Raw genomic sequence first — 24,179 nt, forward strand, 5'->3', positions numbered from 1 at the left:
GTTTAGACTGTCTATAGAAAAGGACAAAGAACAATCAAGAGTAAATTAAACCCGGAGAAAAGCCAACTTCAATTCGGTAAAAATAAATCTGGGCCGCATAAATTGGGAGTCAAAGGCTGGCAGGAAAATGCTACCTTCAAAGAAGAGATGGTTCAGGCAGAGTCCCTCAAAAGGGAAAGGTAGGATAAATAAATTCAGAGCTCCCTCAATGAGAAGAGATAGAAATTAAGACAAAGAAGAAAAATGTGCTTATGCCGATGTCAGGTAGCAAAACTCAATTGAGAATCAGGCTGAACATAGAAGGTTCAGAGGGGAGGTGAGAAAGCAAATAAGAGAACCAGAGGCAGCAACTGGCATGCAAACATAAACGGGAATCTTCTAGGCATATTAATAGTAAGGGGGTGGAGCAGGATCAATTTGGGACCAAAAAAGAGATTTTCGCAAGGAGGCAGAGGGCATAGCTGAGGCACAAATGAATAACTTGCATCTGTCTTTACCAAGGAAGATGCTGTCCAGATCATGGGTGAAAGAACAGGTAATTAAGGCACCAGAAGGGTTTAAAATTAATAAGGAGGTATTGCAATAGCAAAGTTAATAAGGCACCAGGACCAGGCGAGATGCATCTAGGAATACAGAGAGAAGCAAGAGTGGAAGTTGCAGAGGCACTGGCCATAATTTTTCAGTCTTCTTTAGACTCGGGAAACATGGTAGAGAACTGGAGAATTGTAAACAATACACACTTTTCAAATGAGGGTGTAGGGATAAGCCCAGCAGCTACAGGCCAGTCAGTTTAACGTTAGGAACAATAAGTTGGGACAAATTTAAAAGCCACATAGACAAATGCAGGACATTTAAGGAAAGCCTACATGGATTGCCTAAGGGAACATAATCAGAGAATCCATACTGTGCAGAAGGAGGCCATTCAGCCCACTGAGTCTGCATCGACCCGCCGAAAGAGCACTCTACCCAGGTCCATCCTCCAGCCCACACCGCTAACGCTGTAACCTAACTTGCATATCCCTGGACACGAAGGAACAATTTATAGAATCATGGAATCCCTACAGTGCAGAAGGAGGCCATTTGGCCCACTGGGCCTGCACAGACTCTCCGAAGGAGCACCCCACCCTGGCTCACGCCCCTGCCCTATCCCCGTAATCGCACCTAATTTTTTTTTTGGACACTAAAGGGCAATTTAGCATGGCCTACCCACTAACCTGCACATCTTTGGACTGTTGAGGCGGCACGTGGCACAGTGTAGCACTGCTGCCTACGGCGCTGAGGACCCGGGTTCGAATCCCGGCTCTGGGTCACTGTCCGTGTGGAGTTCGCAAATTCTCCCGTGTCTACCCAAAAATGTGATGTTAGATGGATTGGCCACGCTAAATTACCCTTAATGGGAAAACAAAATAATTGGGTACTCTAAATTTAAAAAAAAAAATCTTTGGACTGTTGGAGGAAACCGGAGCACCCCAAGGAAATCCACGGAGATAGGGGGAGAACGCACAAACTCCACACAGTCACCCAAGGCCAGAAACAAAGCTGGATCCCTGGCGCTGTGAGGCAGCACTGCTCACCACCATGCCGCCCATAGTTCCTTAGTTCAATATAGTTACTGAGTGATTTAAATTTAAAAAGGTTTGCAGCTATTATGGTCTACTACCACATGACTGAGAGATATTGTGCGGTACAGGCTAAGTCTATGGGTGTAAATGACAGCAGAAATAAACCACAGCTGTCAGAATCTAAACCCTGCTGTCACTGATGAACTCACCAATGTCTCAAAGTTGGATAAACAAATGAATCCCATCTCACATTCTGAGCAGATGAAAGACCTCTCTCTGGCGTGAGTGGGTTGGTGTAGTGAGGTTGCTTGATTGCTTGAACCCAGTCCTGCAGTGACAGCACCTGAATTGTCTCTTGTCAGTATGTACATGTTGGTGGTACCACAGTTCTTCTGAACCTTTAAAGCACTTCCTATTTAAAACATTTAAAAGGTCTTGCTTCAGTGTGAACTTGGTGTGTTCGCCGGTGAGATAACAGTGAATCCCTTCCCACATTTAGAACAGGTGAAAGGCTTCTCCCCAGAGTGAGTGCACTGGTGTTGAATAAGGTCAGCTGATTAGATGAACCCATGCCAACATTGAGAACATCTGAAATGTCTCTCATCAGTGTGAATAAGTTGATGGCACCGTGGTTCCTCTGACCTTTTATAGCACTTATCACATTCTGGACATTTGAAAGGTTTCTCGTCACTGTAAACCCACTGGTGCATCAGCAGCTTAGATGATGCCCTGAACCTCTTGCTGCACTGTGAGCAGCTGAATGGCCTGTCCACAGTATAGTTGCACTGGTGCATCATCAGTACATTTAGGGAGACTTCCGGGTGCGGCGATGACCAGCTAAGTCGCACGTTTCGGCAGCTCCCGGTGGAACGGACTTTTGGGCTCTTAATAAGAGCCCCAACGGCAATTTTAACGGCTAAAAGCACTGGGCGGTAAACCAGAAGGGAATCCCCCCTGGATACGGATGGAAAAAGGAGAGGTAAGTGGCCGGATTGCGGTGGATCCTTTGGAGCAGCGACAAGGAAGGCAAGCAAAAACCAAGGTGGCGTCAGAAGGTGGCAGTTTAATATGGGGCCCTGAACAACACGAGTTTTTGAAACGCTGCGTGGAAGAGCTTAAAAAGGAGATGAAGAAGGAGCTGTTGGCCCCGATATTACAGGCGATTGAAGGGCTAAAAGATGAGCAAAAGACCCAGGAGCGGGAGCTTCGGGTCGTGAAGGCAAAGGCTGCCGAGAACGAGGACGATATACAGGGCCTGGTGGTGAAGACGGAGATGCACGAGGTACAACACAAAAGGTGTGTGGAAAGGCTGGAGGTGCTGGAGAATAATGCGAGAAGAATTTAAGGATTCTTGGTCTTCCTGAAGGTGCAGAAGGGGCAGACGTCGGGGCATATGTGAGCACGATGCTGCACTCGTTAATGGGAGCGGAGGCCCCGACGGGTCCGTTGGAGGTGGAGGGAGCTTATCGAGTTATGGCGCGAAGACCGAGAGCAGGAGAAATTCCCAGAGCCATAGTGGTGAGATTCCTCCGTTTTAAGGACAGAGAGATGGTCCTCAGATGGGCAAAGAAAACTCGGAGCAGTAGGTGGGAGAATGCGGTGATCCGCGTATATCAAGACTGGAGTGCGGAGGTGGCGAGAAGGAGGGCGAGCTTTAATCGGGCCAAGGCGGTGCTTCATAAAAAGAAGATTAAATTTGGAATGCTGCAGCCGGCAAGACTGTGGGTCACATATCAAGGGAAGCACCACTACTTTGAAACGGCGGATGAGGCGTGGACATTTATTGTTGAAGAGAAATTGGAATAAGCGGGTTATTAAAAAAGAATGTTTGAGACAAAGTGGTGGGGCGAATATGGGGGGCAAAGAGGGGGGAAAAAGGGGGGAGAGATGATTTTTATGTTGTTAATCCTGCGACCCGGTAACTTTTCTATCTTCCACAGGTTGTGGGGGAGGGAGGAAGGGAGGTGGAGGAGCTGGGGGCGTTGGCCATTGGGGGCGGGGCCAAAATGTTGCCACGCTATGATAATTATGGCGGGAATAGGGAAGCAGGAAGGAGGGGGCGTCGCACGGTGCGAGCCGAGGTCACGGGGGGGAAGCCGAGGTCGGCCAGAGTTTGCTGACTTCTGGGAGCATCATGGGGGGTGTAACTACGCTAGTGGGGGATCTAGCGGGGGGGGGGGGGTGGGAGGGGGGATTTACTGGGTTGCTGCTGCTGGGGAGAAGGGGGAGCTGGTATGGGGTGGGGTGGGCGGGGCGGGAGGGCACCGCCTGGGGGGGACACAGCTGCGTGGGAACCCGGTGAGGAGCTGGATAAAAGGGGATGGCTAATCGACAAGGGGGGGCGGTAAAGAGCCCCCCAACCCGGCTGATCACGTGGAACGTGAGAGGGCTGAACGGGCCGATAAAGAGGGCACGGGTACTCGCACACCTTAAGAAACTTAAGGCAGATGTGGTTATGTTACAGGAGACGCATTTGAAACTGATAGACCAGGTTAGACTACGCAAAGGATGGGTGGGGCAGGTGTTTCATTCGGGGCTAGATGCGAAAAACAGGGGGGTGGCTATACTAGTGGGGAAGCGGGTAATGTTTGAGGCAAAGACCATAGTGGCGGATAGTGGGGGCAGATACGTGATGGTGAGTGGCAAATTGCAAGGGGAGGCGGTGGTATTAGTGAACGTGTATGCCCCGAACTGGGATGATGCCAACTTTATGAGGCGCATGTTAGGACGTATCCCGGACCTAGAGGTGGGGAAGTTGGTAATGGGTGGAGATTTTAACACGGTGCTGGAACCAGGGTTGGACAGATCGAGGTCCAGGACTGGAAGGAGGCCGACAGCAGCCAAGGTGCTTAAAGACTTTATGGAGCAGATGGGAGGAGTAGACCCATGGAGATTTAGCAGACCTCGGAGTAAGGAGGTTTCGTTTTTCTCCTATGTCCGCAAAGTTTATTCGCGAATAGACGTTTTTGTTTTGGGAAGGGCGTTGATCCCGAAGGTGAGGGGGACGGAGTATACGGCTATAGCTATTTCGGATCACGCTCCACACTGGGTGGACTTGGAGATAGGGAGGAAAAAGAACGGCGTCCACCCTGGAGAATGGACATGGGACTAATGGCGGATGAGGGGGTGTGTCTAAGGGTGAGGGGGTGCATTGAAAAGTACTTGGAACTCAATGATAATGGGGAGGTCCAGGTGGGAGTGGTCTGGGAGGCGCTGAAGGCAGTGGTTGGAGGGGAGCTGATATCAATCAGGGCACATAAAGGAAAGCAGGAGAGTAGGGAACGGGAGCGGTTGCTGCAAGAACTTCTGAGGGTGGACAGGCAATATGCGGAGGCACCGGAGGAGGGACTGTACAGGGAAAGGCAAAGGCTACACGTAGAATTTGATTTGCTGACAATGGGTACTGCAGAGGCACAGTGGAGGAAGGCACAGGGTGTACAGTACGAGTATGGGGAGAAGGCGAGCAAGTTGCTGGCCCACCAATTGAGGAAAAGGGGAGCAGCGAGGGAAATAGGGGGAGTGAGTGATGAGGAGGGAGAGATGGAGCGGGGAGCGGAGGAGGGAATGGAGTGTTCAAGGCATTCTATGAAAGATTATATGAAGCTCAGCCCCCGGATGGGAAGGAGAGAATGATGTGTTTTCTGGACCAGCTGGAATTTCCTAAGGTGGAGGAGGAGGAGAGGGTGGGACTGGGAGCACAGATCGAAATGGAGGAAGTAGTGAAAGGAATTAGGAGTATGCAGGCAGGGAAGGCCCCGGGACCGGATGGATTCCCAGTTGAATTTTACAGGAAATATGTGGACTTGCTCACCCCGCTACTGATGAGAACCTTTAATGAGGCGAGGGAAAGGGGACAGCTGCCCCCGACTATGTCAGAGGCAACGATATCGCTTCTCCTAAAGAAGGAAAAAGACCCGCTGCAATGCGGGTCCTATAGGCCTATTTCCCTCCTGAACGTAGACGCTAAGATTCTGGCCAAGGTAATGGCAATGAGGATAGAGGATTGTGTCCCAGGGGTGGTCCAGGAGGACCAAACTGGGTTTGTGAAGGGGAGACAGCTGAATACGAATATACGGAGGCTGCTAGGGGTAATGATGATGCCCCCACCAGAGGGGGAAGCGGAGATAGTGGTGGCGATGGATGCCGAGAAAGCATTTGATAGAGTGGAGTGGGATTATTTGTGGGAAGTGTTGAGGAGATTTGGCTTTGGAGATGAGTATATTAGATGGGTACAGCTGCTGTATAGGGCCCCGATGGCGAGCGTGGTCACGAATGGATGGGGGTCTGCGTATTTTCGGCTCCATAGAGGGACGAGGCAGGGATGTCCTCTGTCCCCATTATTGTTTGCACTGGCGATTGAGCCCCTGGCAATAGCATTGAGGGGTTCCAGGAAGTGGAGGGGAGTACTCAGGGGAGAAGAACACCGGGTATCTCTGTATGCGGACGATTTGTTGTTGTATGTGGCGGACCCGGCGGAGGGGATGCCAGAGGTAATGCGGATACTTGGGGAGTTTGGAGAATTTTCAGGATATAAACTGAACATGGGGAAAAGTGAGTTGTTTGTGGTGCATCCAGGGGAGCAGAGCAGAGAAATAGAGGACTTACCGCCGAGGAAGGTAACAAGGGACTTTCGCTACTTGGGGATCCAGATAGCCAAGAATTGGGGTACATTGCATAGGTTAAATTTAACGCGGTTGGTGGAACAGATGGAGGAGGACTTCAAGAGATGGGACATGGTATCCCTGTCACTGGCAGGGAGGGTGCAGGCGGTTAAAATGGTGGTCCTCCCGAGATTCCTCTTTGTGTTTCAGTGCCTCCCGGTGGTGATCACGAAGGCTTTTTTCAAAAGGATTGAGAAGAGTATCATGAGTTTTGTGTGGGCCGGGAAGACCCCGAGAGTGAGGAAGGGATTTTTGCAGCGTAGTAGGGATAGGGGGGGGGCTGGCACTACCGAGCCTAAGTGAGTACTACTGGGCCGCCAATATCTCAATGGTATGTAAGTGGATGGGAGAAGAGGAGGGAGCGGCGTGGAAGAGATTGGAGAGGGCGTCCTGCAGGGGGACTAGCCTACAAGCTATGGTGACGGTGCCGTTGCCGTTCTCACCGAAGAAATACACCACAAGCCCGGTGGTGGTGGCTACTCTGAAAATTTGGGGGCAGTGGAGACGGCATAGGGGAAAGACGGGAGCCTCGGTGTGGTCCCCGATAAGAAATAACCATAGGTTTGCTCCGGGGAGAATGGATGGGGGATTTGGAACATGGCAAAGAGCAGGAGTAACACAATTGAGAGATCTGTTTGTAGATGGGACGTTTGCAAGTCTGGGAGCGCTGATCGAAAAATATGGGTTGCCCCAAGGGAATGCATTCCGGTATATGCAACGGAGGGCTTTTGCGAGGCAACAGGTGAGGGAATTCCCGCAGCTCCCGACGCAGGAGGTGCAGGACAGAGTGATCTCAAAGACATGTGTGGGGGACGGTAAGGTATCAGACATATATAGGGAAATGAGGGACGAGGGGGAGATTATGGTAGATGAGCTGAAAGGGAAATGGGAAGAAGACCTGGGGGAGGAGATTGAGGAGGGGCTGTGGGCTGATGCCCTAAGTAGGGTAAACTCATCGTCCTCGTGTGCCAGGCTAAGCCTGATACAATTTAAGGCGTTACACAGGGCGCATATGACTGGAGCACGGCTCAGAAAATTTTTTGGACTAGAGGATAGGTGTGCGAGATGCTCGAGAAGCCCAGCGAATCACACCCACATGTTCTGGTCATGTCCGGCACTACAGGGGTTTTGGGTGGGGGTGACAAAGGTGCTTTCGAAGGTGGGGGGGGGGGTCCAGGTCGAACCAAGCTGGGGGTTGGCTATATTTGGGGTTGCAGAAGAGCCGGGAGTGCAGGAGGCGAAAGAGGCTGATGTTTTGGCCTTTGCGTCCCTAGTAGCCCGGCTCAGGATACTGTTGATGTGGAAGGAAGCCAAGCCCCCGGGTGTGGAGACCTGGATAAATGACATGGCAGGGTTTATAAAGCTGGAACGGATTAAGTTCGTCCTAAGGGGATTGGCTCAAGGGTTCACCAGGCAGTGGCAACCATTCGTCGAATACCTCACAGAAAGATAGAGGGAATGGAAAAGAAGAAGACAGCAGCAGCAACCCAGGGGGGGGGGGGGGGGGAAACCAGAAGGACTCTCAGGGATGTTAGTGTATAAGTATAATATGTATAGGTTGTTGTTATAGGTAATTGTATACTGGACTGCTGAATTGTATTTTTGGAGAGTATTTATTTGGGACAAGGCAGTTGCCATTTAGTTTTGTTTTTTAATTTTGATGTTGTTTATATATTATTTATTTCTTGTTTAAAAAACTGGCCATTGCTATCTATATTGTTATATTACTGTGTAAAAGATACACAATGTACTGTTATGGTTGGCCAAAAATTTTGAATAAAATATATTTTTTTAAAAAAACAGTACATTTAGGCTTTTAATGTTCTTTTTACAGTCAGAGCATTTTAACTCTCTCTTGATATGCGGCACAGTGGTTAGCACTGCTGCTTCACGGCGCTGAGAACTCGGATTCGATTTTGGCCAGGGGTCACTGTCCATGTGGAGTTTGCACATTCTCCGTGTGTTTGCATGGGTCTCATCCTCACAACCCAAAGACACGCTAAATTGCCCCTTAATTGGGGAAAAAAAGAATTGGGTATTTTAAATTTATTTAAAAAAATAAACTCTCTTGTTAGTGTGAACAGGCTTGTGTTTCTGCAGGGAAGAGAAACTAGAGAATCACTTGCCACACATGGAGCAGGTGAACGGCTTCTCCTTGGTGTGATTGTGCTATTGAATCTCCAGGTGGGTAATTGTTTAACTAACTTGGGAAGTATGTTTTGGAAAAGGTGACAGAGAGGATTGGTGAGAGCAATACTGTTAATGTGGTACATGACCTTCCAAAGGCATTTGGTACAATGCCACATAACAGTCTCATGAATAGGAAGAGACAGTAGATACATATACAAAATTGGTTGAGTGGAAGGAAATAAAGAGTAATGAGAGGATGATTTTTGTACTGGAGGAAGGTTTGCAGTAGAGTTCCCCAGGAATCAAGTGTTGGGACCCTTACTTCTTTCTATACTTATTAATAAAGTACACCTTGGTGTACAGGACACAATTTCAAAGTGTGCAGAATATACAAAACTTGGACACATCGTAAACCGTCAGGAGGATAGTGTAGAACTTCAAGTGACATAGACGAGTTAGTGGAATGGGTGGGCACGTGTCAGGTGACGCCCGATATGGGGGAATATGATGTCGTTCATCTTGGTAGGAAGAACATGGAGAGACAGTATAAGATAAAGGGTAGAATTTGAATGGGGATGCAGGAACAGAAGGACCTGGTACATATGTGCACAAGTCATTGAAGGTGGCAGGAGATTTCTCTATCACGGTTAACAAAGCATACGGTCTCAATGTGGCAATGCTGCAGGAGACTCACTTGAGGGTGAAGGACCAGGTGAGACTTAAAAAGGGCTGGGTTAGCCAAGTGTTTCACTCCAGATTTGATGGAAGGGCTCGAGGGGTAGCGGTGCTGGTCAGCAAAAGGGTACGCTTTCAGATGGAGAAGGTGGTGGCAGATCAAGGAGGTAGATATGTGATTGTGACAGGGGCACTGGAGGGGAGATTAGTGGCGCTGTTAAGTGTATACGGTCCCAATTGGGACGATGTGGGATTCGTGAGCAAGGTGTTTGGGGCTATTCCCGACTTGGACACGCATGAGCTAATTGTGGGGAGGGGGGACTGGAACTTGGTGCAGGAGCCAAGGTTGGACAGATCACGGCCGCGCTCGCTGGTCCCATCAGGGGGGACGAAGGCGCTGGCTGGGCTAATGGTGGAAATGGGAGGGGTGGACCCTTGGAGGTTCCTGCACCCAAGGGAACGGGAGTATTCGTTTTTCTCAGCGGTCCATAAGGTATACTCGCGGATCCACTTTTTTGTGGTGGGGACGGCTTTGCTGGCTGGAGTCAAGGGGCCGGAATACTCTGCAATTGCAGTGTCAGATCACGCTCCACATTGGGTGGATATGGTGCTGGAGAAGGGGGCAGCACAGAGACCAGGGTGGAAACTGGATGTGGGGCTTTTGGGGAACCAAGTGTTCTGTGAGAAAATTGAAAAGGTAATTAAGGAATATGTAGGTTTCAATTGTACGGGTGAGGTGTCGAAGGCAGTCGTCTGGGACGCTCTAAAGGCGGTGGTGAGAGGTGAGGTAATTTTGTTTAAGGCCAGGGTGGATAAAGAGGAGAGGTTGGAGCGGCAGAGGGTAATAGATGAGATGTTGGAGGTAGATAGGAGGTATGCAGAGGATGGGGACCCAGCGAAGCTGGAAAAGAGGAAGGAACTACAGGCGAGCTTCGACCGACTGTCCACCAGGAAGGCGGTGCGCCAACTGAGACGAGCAAGGTGTGCAGTTTATGAACATGGAGATAAGTTAGCAGGTCAGCTCGGGAGGGAGGCAGCGGCAAGGGAAATTCTTCAGGTGAAGGACAGGGCAGGGAAGTTGGTGGTGGCCTCAGTGCTGATTAACAAGGTTTTTGAGTTTTATGAGAGGTTGTACAAGTCAGAGCCACTCGGGGGAGACCGTGAGATGCAGGAATTTCTAGATGGGTTGGAGTACGCGAGGCTAGGGGAGGGGGACAGGGCTACATTAGAAGGAGCAATAGTGGAGCAGGAGATAAAGGATGCGATTGGGAGGATGCAGTCGGGGAAGGTGGCAGGGCAGGATGGGTTTCCGGTGGAATATTATTTAAAAAATGTAAGGATAGGTTGGCACCCCTGATGGTGGGGATGTTTGAGGAGGCGATAGGGAAGGGGGTGTTGCCGCAAACCTTGGGGCAGGCATCGATTTCGCTGTTACTAAAAAAAGATACAGATCCGACGGAGTGTGAGTCGTATCGGCCCATATCACTTCTGAATGTGGACGTAAAAGCGTTGGCGAAGGTACTGGCGGGTAGGCTGGCGGAGTGCCTTCTGAAGGTGATAGGGGAGGATCAGACGGGGTTCTTGAAAGGGAGGCAGCTGTTTTCGAACATTAGGAGGGTTTTGAACGTTGTTATGGCACCGGCGGAAGGGAAGGAAACAGAGGTAGTTGTGGCATTGGACGCCGAGAAGGCGTTTGATCGGGTAGAATGGGGATACCTGATGGCAGTGCTGGAGCGGTTTGGGATTGGACCAAGGTCTGTGAACTGGGTAAAGCTATTATATAAGGAACCAAAGGCAAGTGTCCGCACAAATAATATCAGTTCGAGATACTTTTTTCTCCACCGTGGACGAGACAGGGATGTCCTATGTCCCCCCCTGCTGTTTGCACTTGCGATTGAGCCGTTGGCCATCGCATTGAGAAGTTCGGGAGCATGGAAGGGAATAGTGCGGGGGGGATAGAGCATAGGGTGTCCTTGTATGCCGACGACTTGCTGCTCTATGTGTCGGAGCCGAGTGCGTCGATAGGAGGAAGATTGGAGCTACTGCGGCTATTTGGGTCTTTCCCGGGGTACAAGTTGAACCTGGACAAGAGTGAGTACTTTGTGGTGTCTCGGCCAGGGGTGGGGGCAGGGGTGGGGGGGCTGCCATTCCGTAGAGCAGGGACTCATTTTAGGTATCTGGGGGTTCAGGTTGCCCGGGAGTGGGGGAGGCTTCGCAGGTACAACATCACTAGTTTGGTGGGGAGAGTGAAAGCCGATCTGGCAAGGTGGGATGGCCTTCCTCTGTCACTGGCGGGTCGGGTACAGGCGGTTAAAATGAATGTGTTGCCGCGATTCCTGTTCATCTTTCAATGCCTACCGATTTTCCTGCCAAAGTCTTTTTTCAGGGAGATTGAGGGAAGGATTACCTCATTCATATGGGGAGGGAAGGTGGCCAGAGTGAGAAAGGTGCTGCTACAGAGGGGAAGGCAGGCAGGGGGTTTGGGTCTCCCGTACTATTACTGGGCGGCGAACGTGGAGAAAGTGCGGAGCTGGGTCAGAGGGGTTGATTCTCAGTGGGTCAGAATGGACGAGAGTTTGTGTGAATCATGTTCATGTGTTTTGGTCCTGTCCAAAGCTAGGAGTACTGGAAGGAGGTGTTTAGGGTAATTTCCAAGGTGGTGCGTGTGAAACTGGACCCGGGTCCCCAGGAGGCCATATTCGGGGTGTCGGACCGGCCAGGGTTGGAAACGGGAGCGGAGGCAGATATTTTAGCCTTTGCCTCGTTGATCGCCCGAAGGCGGATCCTGCTGGGATGGAGAGCAGCCTCTCCACACAGTGCCCTGGCGTGGCAGGGGGACCTGTTGTAATACTTGACCCTTAAGAAGGTTAAGTTCGAACTGAGGGGAAGCTTGGAGGGGTTCTACAAGTCATGGGCACTATTTATTATGCACTTTCAAGAACTGGATAACATCGAACATTAATTGGGGAGGGATGGGTGGGAGGGTTGGGGGGCTGTGTAGATTAAGGGTGACTACGGGTAATCCCTGATTCCTTTTTGTCATTTGTTTATGTAAACATGCGGGCTGATGTTTGGGGGTTGGTGGGCAGATGGGATCGTTGTTATTATGGGGATTGACATATCTTGCTGATTATTGTTTATTGTTGATGGGTGTAAATGTGGAAGAAAATGTGAAAAAGGAGAAAATATATATATATTTTTTTTTAAAAAAGCATATGGTCTCCTAGATTTTATTAATAAAGGCATAGAGTCCAACAGTAAGGAGTCTACGTTGAACTTATACACGTCACAAGTTCGACCTCAGCTGGAGTATTATGTCCAGTATGGGTGTCGCAATTTAGAAAGATTTGAAGACATTTGAGAGAGTGCAGAAAAGATTTGCATGAATGGTTCCAGGGATGAGGATCTTCAGTTCTGAAGGTAAATTGGAGAAGTTATGACTTTTTCTTAGGTACAGAGATGGCTGAGAGGAGATTTGACAGAGGACCAGTAAGCCCTTGCTTAACGTTGATTCACTTTCAGTCGTTAATTAAGTTGTGTTAGTAGATCCACTTAACGTTGCCAATTTCACTTTAAAGCTGTTTGTCACAGACTTCCTCTTCAATGGCCTGTCTGCACTCAAAACCTTTCTCACAATGCTTCCACTCTTGCCCTCAGACCATCTTCCAACCACCGCTACCACCCTTTACATTCTTACATTGCTGTCCAGTCTGCCCCCTATGACAGCTGGGCCTACCTCCTGTTCTTACCAAAGTCCGTTGCGAGTTGCTCCACTCCCGACCTCGCTGCTTGCTTCTCTCCTGGGCTCCACCCAGTGCGGGTGCGGGTGGTCCCAGGATTCCAGAAGCATCCTGCAATAACCAACTAACCACTAGACGGAGCGAGTCAATCCAAAATTACTGTACTGTGGCGAGGGCAATTTTAAAAAATGTCATGTACTGATTTTACATTTAATAATTTATTTTCTTTTGCACGTTTTTTCAGCTCGGATTGCATAGTACTGCACATATGCGGTACAGAATTTCAACTAGTACATTGTTATTTCCAGGTGGCAACTGTCTAAAGGAACCCAACTCTGGCCTTAACATTGATTCCCATGGGAATCTATAAAGTAATTTCGCTTAAAGTCAGGATTTTCATGAATGCAACCACATTTTAGGCGAGGTCACTCCTTGTATTCAAAATCTGAGCATTCGTGACAGACTAGATAGGAAGAAACTGCTCCCACTAATGAATGGTTTGAGAATGAAGGGGCAGGGCAGACCGGTGGCGCAGTGGGTAGCACTGCAGCCTCAAAGCACCAAGGTCCCAGGTTCGATCCCGCTTCTGGGTCACTGTCCGTGTGGAGTTTGCACATTCTCCCGTGTTTGTGTAGGTTTCACCCCCACAACCCATAGGACTTTAAACTAAAGATTGGGGGGGGGGGGGGGGGGAAGGGAAAGTCAGGGAACCAAGAGGTGAAGTAATCAGCGGGGAGCGTAGCTGCTTAGGAATACAAAAAAAACACGAACAGACAAAACTCGAGAGTGGTTACGATTGTCCCCATCCCACAAAATATGACACAGTGTATGGAAAGGCTCAGTAAACCAAGGTCCACCACACGAAGAAAACAAAAAGGGACGGTCAATAGAGAATTAAAGGTGCTATATTTAAATGCGCGCAGTGTACGGAACAAGGTAGATGAGCTTGTGGCCCAGATTGTGACTGGCAGGTATGATGTGGTAGGCATCACAGAGACATGGTTGCAGGGGGTTCAGGACTGGCATTTAAACATCCAGGGATTCACAACCTATCGAAAAGACAGAGGTGGACAGAGGGGGCAGGGTTGCCTTGTTAATTAGGAATGAAATTAAATCAATAGCACTAAACGACATAGGGTCAGATGATGTGGAGTCTGTGTGGGTAGAGTTGAGGAACCACAAAGGCAAAAAAACCATAATGGGAGTTATGTACAGGCCTCCTAACAGTGGTCAGGACCGGGGGCACAAAATGCACCACGAAATAGAAAGTGCAGGTCAGAAAGGCACGGTCACAGTGATCATGGGGGACTTCAATATGCAGGTGGACTGGGTAAATAATGCTGCCAGTGGACCCAAGGAAAGGGAATTCATTGAATGTTTACAGGAAGGCTTTTTGGAACAGCTTGTGATGGAGCCCACGAGGGAACAGGCCATTCTGGACTTAGTGTTATGTAATGAGCCAGAGTTGATTAAAGATCTTAAAGTAAGGGAGCACTTAGGAGGCAGTGATCATAATATGGTTGAATTCAATCTCCAATTTGAAAGAAAGAAGGTAGAATCAGATGTAAAGGTGTTACAGTTAAATAAAGGTAACTACAGGGGCATGAGGGAGGAACTGACGAAAATCAACTGGGAGCAGAGCCTAGTGGGAAAGACAGTAGAACAGCAATGGCAGGAGTTTCTGGGAGTAATTGAGGACACAGTACAGAGGTTCATCCCAAAGAAAATAAAGGTTATCAGAGGGAGGATTAGGCAGCCATGGCTGACAAAGGAAGTTAGGGAATGCATCAAAGCAAAAGAGAAAGCCTATAATGTGGCAAAGAGTAGTGGGAATCAGAAGATTGGGAAGACTACAAAAACAAACAGAGGATAACAAAGAGAGAAATAAGGAAAGAGAGGATCAAATTTGAAGGTAGGCTAGCCAGTAACATTAGGAATGATAGTAAAATTTCTTTAAATACATTAAAAACAAACGGGAGGCAAAAGTTGACATTGGGCCGCTCCAAAATGACGCTGGTAATTTTGTGATGGGAGACAAGGAAATAGCTGAGGAACTGAATAAGTATTTTGCGCCAGTCTTCACAGTAGAAGACACGAGTAATATCCCAACAATTCCGGAGAGTCAGGGGGCAGAGTTGAATATGGTAGCCATCACAAAGGAGAAAGTGCTAGAGAAACTAAGAGGTCTAAAAATTGATAAATCCCCGGGCCCAGATGGGCTACATCCTAGAGTTCTAAAGGAGATAGCTGAAGAAATAGTGGAGGCGTTAGTTATGATCTTTCAAAAGTCACTGGAGTCAGGGAAAGTCCCAGAGGATTGGAAAATCCCTGTTGTAACCCCCCTGTTCAAGAAGGGAACAAGGAAAAAGATGGAAATTATAGGCCAATTAGCCTAACCTCGGTTGTTGGCAAGATTCTAGAATCCATTGTTAAGGATGAGATTTCTAAATTCTTGGAAGTGCAGGGTCGGATTAGGACAAGTCAGCATGGATTTGGTAAGGGGAGGTCGTGCCTGACAAACCTAGAGTTCTTTGAAGAGATAACAAATAGGTTAGACCAAGGAGAGCCAATGGATGTTATCTATCTTGACTTCCAAAAGGCCTTTGATAAGGTGCCTCACGGGAGACTGCTGAGTAAAATAAGGGCTCATGGTATTCGAGGCAAGGTACTAACATGGATTGACGATTGGCTGTCAAGCAGAAGGCAGAGAGTTGGGATAAAAGGTTCTTTTTCGGAATGGCAACCGGTGACGAGTGGTGTCCCGCAGGGTTCAGTGTTGGGGCCACAGCTGTTCTCTTTATATATTAACGATCTAGATGACGGGGCTGGGGGCATTCTGGCTATGTTTGCCGATGATACAAAGATAGGTGGAGGGGCAGGTAGTATGGAGGAGGTGGGGAGGCTGCAGAAAGATTTAGACAGTTTAGGAGAGTGGTCCAAGAAATGGCTGATGAAATTCAACGTGGGCACGTGCGAGGTCTTGCACTTTGGAAAAAAGAATAGAGGCATGGACTATTTTCTAAACGGTGACAAAATTCATAATGCTGAAGTGCAAAGGGACTTGGGAGTCCTAGTCCAGGATTCTCTAAAGCTAAACTTGCAGGTTGAGTCCGTAATTAAAAAAGCAAATTCAATGTTGTCATTCATCTCAAGAGGCTTGGAATATAAAAGCAGGGATGTACTTCTGAAGCTTTATAAAGCATTAGTTAGGCCCCATTTAGAATACTGTGAGCAATTTTGGGCCCCACACCTCAGGAAGGACATACTGGCACTGGAGCGGGTCCAGCGGAGATTCACACGGATGATCCCAGGAATGGTAGGCCTAACATACGATGAACGTCTGAGGATCCTGGGATGATATTCATTGGAGTTTAGGAGGTTGAGGGGAGATCTAATAGAAACTTACAAGATAATGAATGGCTTAGATAGGGTGGATGTAGGGAAGTTGTTTCCATTAGCAGGGGAGACTAGGACCCGGGGGCACAGCCTTAGAATAAAAGGGAGTCACTTTAGAACAGAGATGAGGAGAAATTTCTTCAGCCAGAGAGTGGTGGGTCTGTGGAATTCATTGCCACAGAGGGCGGTGGAGGCCGGGACGTTGAGTGTCTTTAAGACAGAAGTTGATAAATTCTTGATTTCTCAAGGAATTAAGGGCTATGGAGAGAGAGCGGGTAAATGGAGTTGAAATCAGCCATGATTGAATGGTGGAGTGGACTCGATGGGCCGAATGGCCTTACTTCCACTCCTATGTCTTTTGGTCTTATGGTGTGCAGGATTGGCCACGCTAAATTGCCCCTTGATTGGAAAAATGAATTGGGTACGCTAAATTTTAAAAAAAGGGAGAATGAAGGGGCAAAGATTTAAAATAACTGGCAAAAGAAGCAAAAGCAATCGGAGGGAAAAAAAGTTTCTCACAGCAAGTGGTTGGGATCTAGGATGCAAAAAAAAATATTCAAAAAGTGCTTAGACCAACCTCTTCATCTATTAAATGCTTGCCACTGGCATGTTTCACAAATGCTGAGGTTTCTTCTAGGATCTCCATCCATTCCACTAGACTCCAAACACTTCCATAATCCCGATATCGAGGGAGTGCACGTCCACAAATACCATCAATTATTCTGTGAATAAACTACAGAAATAGGAATAGAACGCTTTAAATACAAAAAAGCACACAAGATGATATCTGTTCAATTCCATTTTAAATTGTATTTGTGGTGAAGCATATAGAGACCATCATTTGGAAAAAAAAAAATCTAACCATCTGTTCTTGTAGATACACTCAGTCTATGTTTCTTGGTTCCTCTTTGCCAGCCAGCTGAAAATCTTTCAGAATAATTTTAGTTAATCTTCACTGTTGGCAAGTGAATTAAAAGTAGAGGTGCCAGTTAAAGCTAAGGTACATGATGTATTAGTTGAGTGCCGAGGTCTGTTAGAAACACAGGAGAGCCCAGGAGCAAGTAGTCCAGGTAGTGTAGCATCTGAAGCACTGTCTTGTGGGGAAACTGACCTGGAGAGAATTTGGTTGCAGCTCAAGCACGAGAGGGAATTTTTAAAAATGGACATGCTAGAAAGAAAAATGGAGATGCGGGAAGAAGAGCTTTTTAAAAAGAAATTGAAATGAGGAAACATGATGTGCAAAGGGAATAATTAGCACGGGAACGGAAAAGGAGAGAGAAATTCAACAAAGAACAATACAGCACAGAAACAGGCCCTTCTGCCCTCCAAACCTGTGCCGATCACGAGTCCCATCTAGACCAACTGCCTGTATCCTTCTATACCTCGTCTGTTCATGTGCCTATCCAGATAAGTTTTAAAGGTCGCTAACATATCTGCCTCAACCACCTCACTTGGCAGTGCATTCCAGGCCACCACCACCCTCTGTATAAAAAACCTTTCCCGCACATCTCCACTGAACCTGTCTCACCTCACCTTGACTTGTGACCCTTTGTAATTTTAAATGCCGCCCTGGGAAAAAGCCTCCAACTGTTCACCCTATCTATACCCCTAATAATTTTATAAACTTCTATCAGGTCGCCCCTCAGCCTCCGTCTCTCTAGGGAGAACAATCCCAGTTTATTCAACTGCTTATTGGAAGAATTTAAGAATTCATTATCTTCTGTGATAAGAACCAATGTTGAAGACCAAAGGGTGATAACTGGTAGACAAGCAGCTATAATGGCTGATGATTATGAGCTATCCATAAATTTAAACCTTTATTCCGTCACCATCATAATTTTGAAAAGGATAGTAGGTGGGCGAATGAAAGGAAAGCAGGTAGCCAAGGTAAGGACTGGATAGCTGGGAATGCTCCGAGATTCCCATGTCAGACCAGGAAGAAAGGTACTGAGGATGGAGTGAGATTCGTAGGCCTAAGTATTACTGCAATAAAGTGGGGCACGTTTGTACAACATGTAGCAAGTTGCGAGGAAAGCCCATGGGACTTCTTGGGGTTTATAAGGATTCTGAAAAGGGAACGATGGTGGAGAATATTTCAGGGCAGACTGTAGCTCTAGCAAGAACCAGGAGACCCTAGGTAAACACTGCTGTGCGAGGTCAGGTGTGGCAAGTAAAGCAGATGGGATTAGAATAGTTTGGTGCTTGATGGCTGGCACAGACACAATGGGCCAAAGGGCTTCTTGCTGTGATGTAAAACTCAGTGACTTTGCACCCTTTCTATGGTTTAACTTTGCACCCTTCCTATTGTTTAAAATGGGATTTTATATTTTAAAATGGGATGCCCAGATTTGGATGCAATACTCTTAATTGTAGTCTAATCTAATTCAATGTACATACAAAATCACTTCCGTGCTTTTATATTCAATGCTCCTATTAAAAAAATCCAGAAATCCCTTTGCTCACATTCTCTTGAGTTTACAAATTTGACAGTTGATCGAACCAAGTTGTTTACAATGATAAAGGAATTTGATTAGAAACAATTCCCTCCAATGGGGGAAATCCAGAACAAGAAGACAATCATCTTAAAATTAGAGTTGGCTCATTTTCGAGTGAAATAAGGAAGCACTTCTTCACAGCAAGGATAGTGAAAATCTGAAACTTGCTAGTTCAAACAGTTGTGGATGGATTTTGCGTCAACTGTAATTTTCACGACTGAGATCGATTGATTTTCTTGGGTAACAGTATCAAGAGAACAAAGGCAGTTAAATAGAACTGAAGTATAGATCAAGTCATGAAGATTTACCATTTTGCCTATATATCCTGTTAGTTATTCCCTCCCAATTCCGATTAAAATTTGATATTGATCTGCACAATTGCTTTTAACATCTATTCTACGCACTATTAACCCATCTATGTCCTCCTGCATTAATCTTGTTTTGAATGGCCTGGATTTTGGTATTAACCTGGAATATCATGTCATATGCCAATGGCTAATTTAATCCTTTATCACACTGCTGACTGAGGGTGCAACAGAAGATGTTTGTTATAAATGTAAGGAAACTGGCATGGCACTATGTTCTAATTCATTGTGAGGCATTTTAAGCACCCAACCCTCGGAGCAAAAAGTATCACAATACTTCGGCATTAAGTTAAAAACATGCACATGTGATGACATTATTAATCAGCTGTAATAAAAAAAAACTTTGGGATGGAGGGGGGGGACAGAGAAACCAATGAACAGATTCACTGTTATGACAAAGATATCGGAGCAAAGTAAACTCAGTTCCTACAGTGCAGAATTTGGCCCATCCAGTCTGCACCAACACTCTGAAAGAGCACCCGACCGAGGCCCCCTCCCCCCACCTATCCCCATAACCCCAACTAACCTGCACATCTTTGGACACGAAGGGGCAATTTAGCATTGCCAATCTACCTAACCTACACATCTTTGGAAGTAATTTGGAGAAAGCTTGGCGAGAACACCTCTTGTAATTTCCTTCTTCCCATTCACAACATGATCCAATGTATGCAGAATACATAGAAATGACTGCAATTCAACAACAAAAAAGCCATTGGGGAAGAGATCGGAAAACAGCCTTTGGAAAAGCTGAGACCTCAAATGGCATCAGGTTTGAGAATTCAGTCTAATTTAGCTGTGTGAGACCTTGTTTCGACATCCAATGTATCCAAACAAATTTTTTAACTTGATAGAACTCTAGAATTCCTACACCGTAGGAGGCCATTTGGCCAATCAGGTCTGCACCAACCCTCTGAAACAGCACCGACGGGTCACTCACCCGCCCTAACCCTGTAACCCCACATAACCTGCAAATCTTTAGACACTGAGGGACAAATTAACATGGCTAATCCACCTAACCTGCACATCTTTGGACAGTGGGAGGAAACTGGAGCACCCGGAGGAAACCCACGCAGGCAGGGGAGAAGGTGCACACTCCACACAGTCATCCAAGGCTGGATTTGAACCCGGCTCCCTGGTACTGTGAGGCAGCAGTGCTAACCTGTGCTACCGTGCCAATATTTGTTACTGTAATATTTATAATTACTGTAAAACCCTGTACTCAACAATTAAATTCATACACAGTCATCAAGTTAATTTGTTAAATGCTAAATATATTGTGTAACGTTCTCATCTTATTTTTATATTTGGAAAAAAACAAGTCCAAAAAGGGTATTTTAACCCATCCAAATTTTCATGAACAGATCACACCCATGGTATGACACTAAAATTTCAAAACTTGCAGTGGAAGTAGATTGTACTATCAATTTGGAAATGAGCTATATTAGTTTTTGCTTAATATGGTGAATTTTCAGATTAACACAATCCCTTTTTCAAATATCGCTTTTATAAACAACAATATTTTAAAAAATCTACAAATACAGAAATATTACAAGAGTGATTTAGATCACAAGTTTATTAATACTGATGTTAACTTTATGTTATGGAAACCCATTGTTACAATTCAACCTGACTCTAGAATAAAGCTAAAACTTCCTCCTTTAGAGGTGAGGTTCCGGCCCCAAACATTTGATTTAGTCTGTATTTTTACTTCAAATATACTCTTTGCATTTATATAATGTTTCACAAACAGCAATGTGGTAAATGATCATTTGGACAAAAGCAAAATACTGCAGATGCTGGAATTCTGAAATAAAAACAGAGCTCCGAAGAAGTCATACATGCTTCAAACTAACTTTGTTTCTCTCCCTCAGATGCTGCCAGAGCTGCTGAGTTTTTCAAGCATTTTGTTTTTACGTGATAAATGATCATTTAGGTTTTTTGGTGGTGATGAAGAATAAATGCTGGTCAGAACATCAAAATAACTCCTTGGGCTTCTTCATAAAAGTACCTTGAAATCCTTTGTACACTGTTAAACAAAGACAGGGGGCGGAATTCTCGCCCCCCCCACGCCGGGTGGGAAATCGCCGGGGCGCCGCGCGAGTCCCGCCACGCCACCCCGGCACCCGCACCGATTCTCCCACCCCCCCCAAACCGGCGTGGCGAGAATCACGGCTGGCCGCTCGGAGAATCGGCGCTCGCTGTTTGTAACGGGTAAGCGGCGATTCTCCGGCCAGCCCAACACGACAGGTTCCCACCGGCACCGTCCACACCTGGTCACTGCCGGTGGGAACAGCGTGGTAACGCTGGAAGGGGGGGGAAAGAGAGACTCAAAAGGGGTCTCTCTGAAGGAGGACCTCCTTTCCTCCGCTGCCCCGCAAGATCCATTCGACATCTTCCTGCGGGGCGGCCGCGGGAAGGACGGCAACCGCGCATGCGCGTGTTGGCGCCGGTCAACCTGCACATGCACGGATGACGTCATTTACGCGGCGCCGGCTGTGTCATTTACGCGCCGCCAAGGCCCGCCGCGCGTAAATGACACAGTGCCGCTCCAAGCCCCCGGGGGCGGGAGAATAGGGGGCTGGGAACGGCCTCTGACGCCGGAGTGAAACACCCCGGTTTTCACTCCGGCGTCGGCACTTAGTCTCCCGATGGGAGAATTGCGCCCAGAGTCTGGCTCAACATTTCATCAGTACTGTCAACAATAACATGCAGTGTATATGGTGTTCAGGGTAAGATCCTGACATGGATAGAGGATTGGCTGACTGGCAGAAGGCAAAGAGTGGGGATAAAGGGGTCTTTTTCAGGATGGCAGCCGGTGACTAGTGGTGTGCCTCCTGAGTCTTTGCTGGGACCACAACTTTTTACAATATACATTAATGATGTGGAAGAAGGTACTGAAGGCACTGTTGCTGTGCTTGCAGATGATACAAAGATCTGTAGAGGGACAGGTAGTATTGAGAAGCAAGGGGGCTGCAGAAGGACTTGGACAAGCTACGAGTGGGCAATGGAGTGGCAAATGAAATACAATGTGGAAAAGTGTGAGGTTATGCACTTTGGAAGGAGGATTCTAGGCATAGACTATTTTCTAAATGGGGAAATGCTTCGGAAAGCAGAAGCACAAAGGGACTTTGGAGTCCTTGTTCACGTTTCTCTTAAGGTTAATGTGCAGGTTGTCGGCAGTTAAGAAGGCAAATGCGGCTTCCAGGTGCGGTGATGACCAGCTAAGTCGCACGTTTCGGCAGCTCCCGTTGGAACGGACTTTTGGGCTCTTGATAAGAGCCCCAACGGCAATTTTAAATGGCCAAAATCACTGTGCGGTGAAATAGAAGGGAATCCCCCCGGATATTGATGGAAAAAGGAGAGGATAGCGGCAGGATTGCAGTGGATCCTTCAGAGCAACGGCAAGGAAGGGAAGCTCGAAGCAAGATGGCGTCGGAAGGTGGCCATTCGATATGGGGCCCGGAGCAACAAGAGTTGCTGCGGCGCTGTGTGGAAGAGCTGAAGAAGGAGGTGTTGGCCCCGATGCTACAGGCGATTGAAGGGCTAAAGGAGGCGCAGAGGACCCAGGAGCTGGAGCTTCAGGTCGTGAAGGCAAAGGCTGCTGAAAATGAAGATGAAATTCAGGGCCTGGTGGTGAAGACAGAGACGCACGAGGCGCAGCACAAGAGGTGTGTGGAGAGGTTGGAAGCCCTGGAGAATAATTCGAGGAGGGAGAATCTAAGAGTCTTAGGTCTTCCCGAGGGCGCAGAGGGGGCGGACGTCGGGGCATATGTGAGCACGATGCTTCACTTGCTAATGGGATCGGAGGCCCCGACGGGCCCTTTGGAGGTGGAGGGAGCTTATCGAGTTATGGCGCGAAGACCGGGGGGGGGGTGTATGAGGAGCTGTGGGCGCCGGTGGGTGGGAAAGCGGGGCTGAGTGGGAAAAGCGGGCCTCGTTCCCGCGCTATGGTAATTATGGCGGGAACAGGGACGCAAGAAGGTGGGGACCTTGCACAGTGAGAGGCCGAGGGTAAACGGGGAAGCCGAGGTCAGCCAGAGTTTGCTGACTTCTGGGTGCAACATGGGGGGTGTAATTACGCTAGAGGGGGATCTAGCGGAGGGGGGGGGGGGGGAAAGGGAGCTAACTGGGTTGCTGCTGCTAAGGGGAAGGGGAGCTGTTATGGGGTGGGGTGGTCGAGGCGGGAGGGCACCGTCGGTGGGATATACGGGTACGTGGGAACCGGGTGAGGAGCTGGGGTAAAAAAGGGGATGGCTAATCGACAAGGGGCGGGGGGGGTAAAGAGCCCCCCAACCCGGTTGATCACGTGGAACGTGAGAGGGCTGAATGGGCCGATTAAAAGGGCACGGGTACTCGCACACCTAAAGAAATTAAAGGCAGATGTGGTTATGTTGCAGGAGACGCACCTGAAATTGACAGATCAGGTCAGACTACGTATAGGATGGGTGGGACTGGTGTTTCATTCGGGTTTGGATGCAAAGAATAGGGGGGTAGCTATTTTAGTGGGGAAACGGGTACTGTTTGAGGCAAAGACCATAGTGGCGGACAGTGGGGGTAGATACGTGATGGTGAGTGGCAGACTGCAAGGGGAGGCCGTGGTTCTGGTGAACTCATACGCCCCGAACTGGGATGATGCAAACTTCATGAGGCGTATGTTGGGGCGTATCCCGGACCTGGCGGCGGGAAAGTTGGTAATGGGGGGAGATTTCAATACAGTGCTTGATCCAGGGCTGGACCGGTCGAGGTCCAGGACTGGGAGGAGGCCGGCAGCGGCCAAGTGCTTAAGGACTTCATGGAGCAGATGGGAGAAGTAGATACTTGGAGATTTATCAGACCTCAGGGTTGTTTTTGTAAAGATATTGGTACTTGGTTATGTATATTGAATTGCTGATTTTATTATTTGGGAGAGCTATTATTTTTGTTATGGCAGTTGCCATTTAGTTTATATATTATTTATTTATTAAAATACGGTCACGGTTATTTATATTGTTTTGCTGTTGTAAAAAGGGGAAAAACCTTTGTACTGTTTTGTTTGGCCGAAAAAGTTGAATAAAATATATTTTTTAAAAAGGCAAATGCAATATTAGCATTCATGTCAAGAGGGCTAGATACAAGACCAGGGATGTACTTCTGAGGCTGTATAAGGCTCTGGTCA

The 24,179-nt window shown here is 47.7% G+C and overlaps 1 protein-coding gene across 1 annotated transcript in view; it reads right to left on the reverse strand.

Annotated features, from left to right (window-relative positions):
* The window catches only part of commd8 (COMM domain containing 8), a 93,758-nt gene that overhangs the window by 34,290 nt on the left and 35,289 nt on the right, over nt 1-24,179 (reverse strand). Inside the window, exon 3 of the mRNA XM_072497850.1 lies at nt 16,742-16,897. Coding sequence (XP_072353951.1) covers nt 16,742-16,897 — 156 coding nt within the window. The remainder of the gene's footprint in view (nt 1-16,741; nt 16,898-24,179) is intronic.

Source organism: Scyliorhinus torazame, chromosome 3 (assembly GCF_047496885.1).
Source record: "Scyliorhinus torazame isolate Kashiwa2021f chromosome 3, sScyTor2.1, whole genome shotgun sequence".
NCBI classification, from domain to species: Eukaryota; Metazoa; Chordata; class Chondrichthyes; order Carcharhiniformes; family Scyliorhinidae; genus Scyliorhinus; species Scyliorhinus torazame.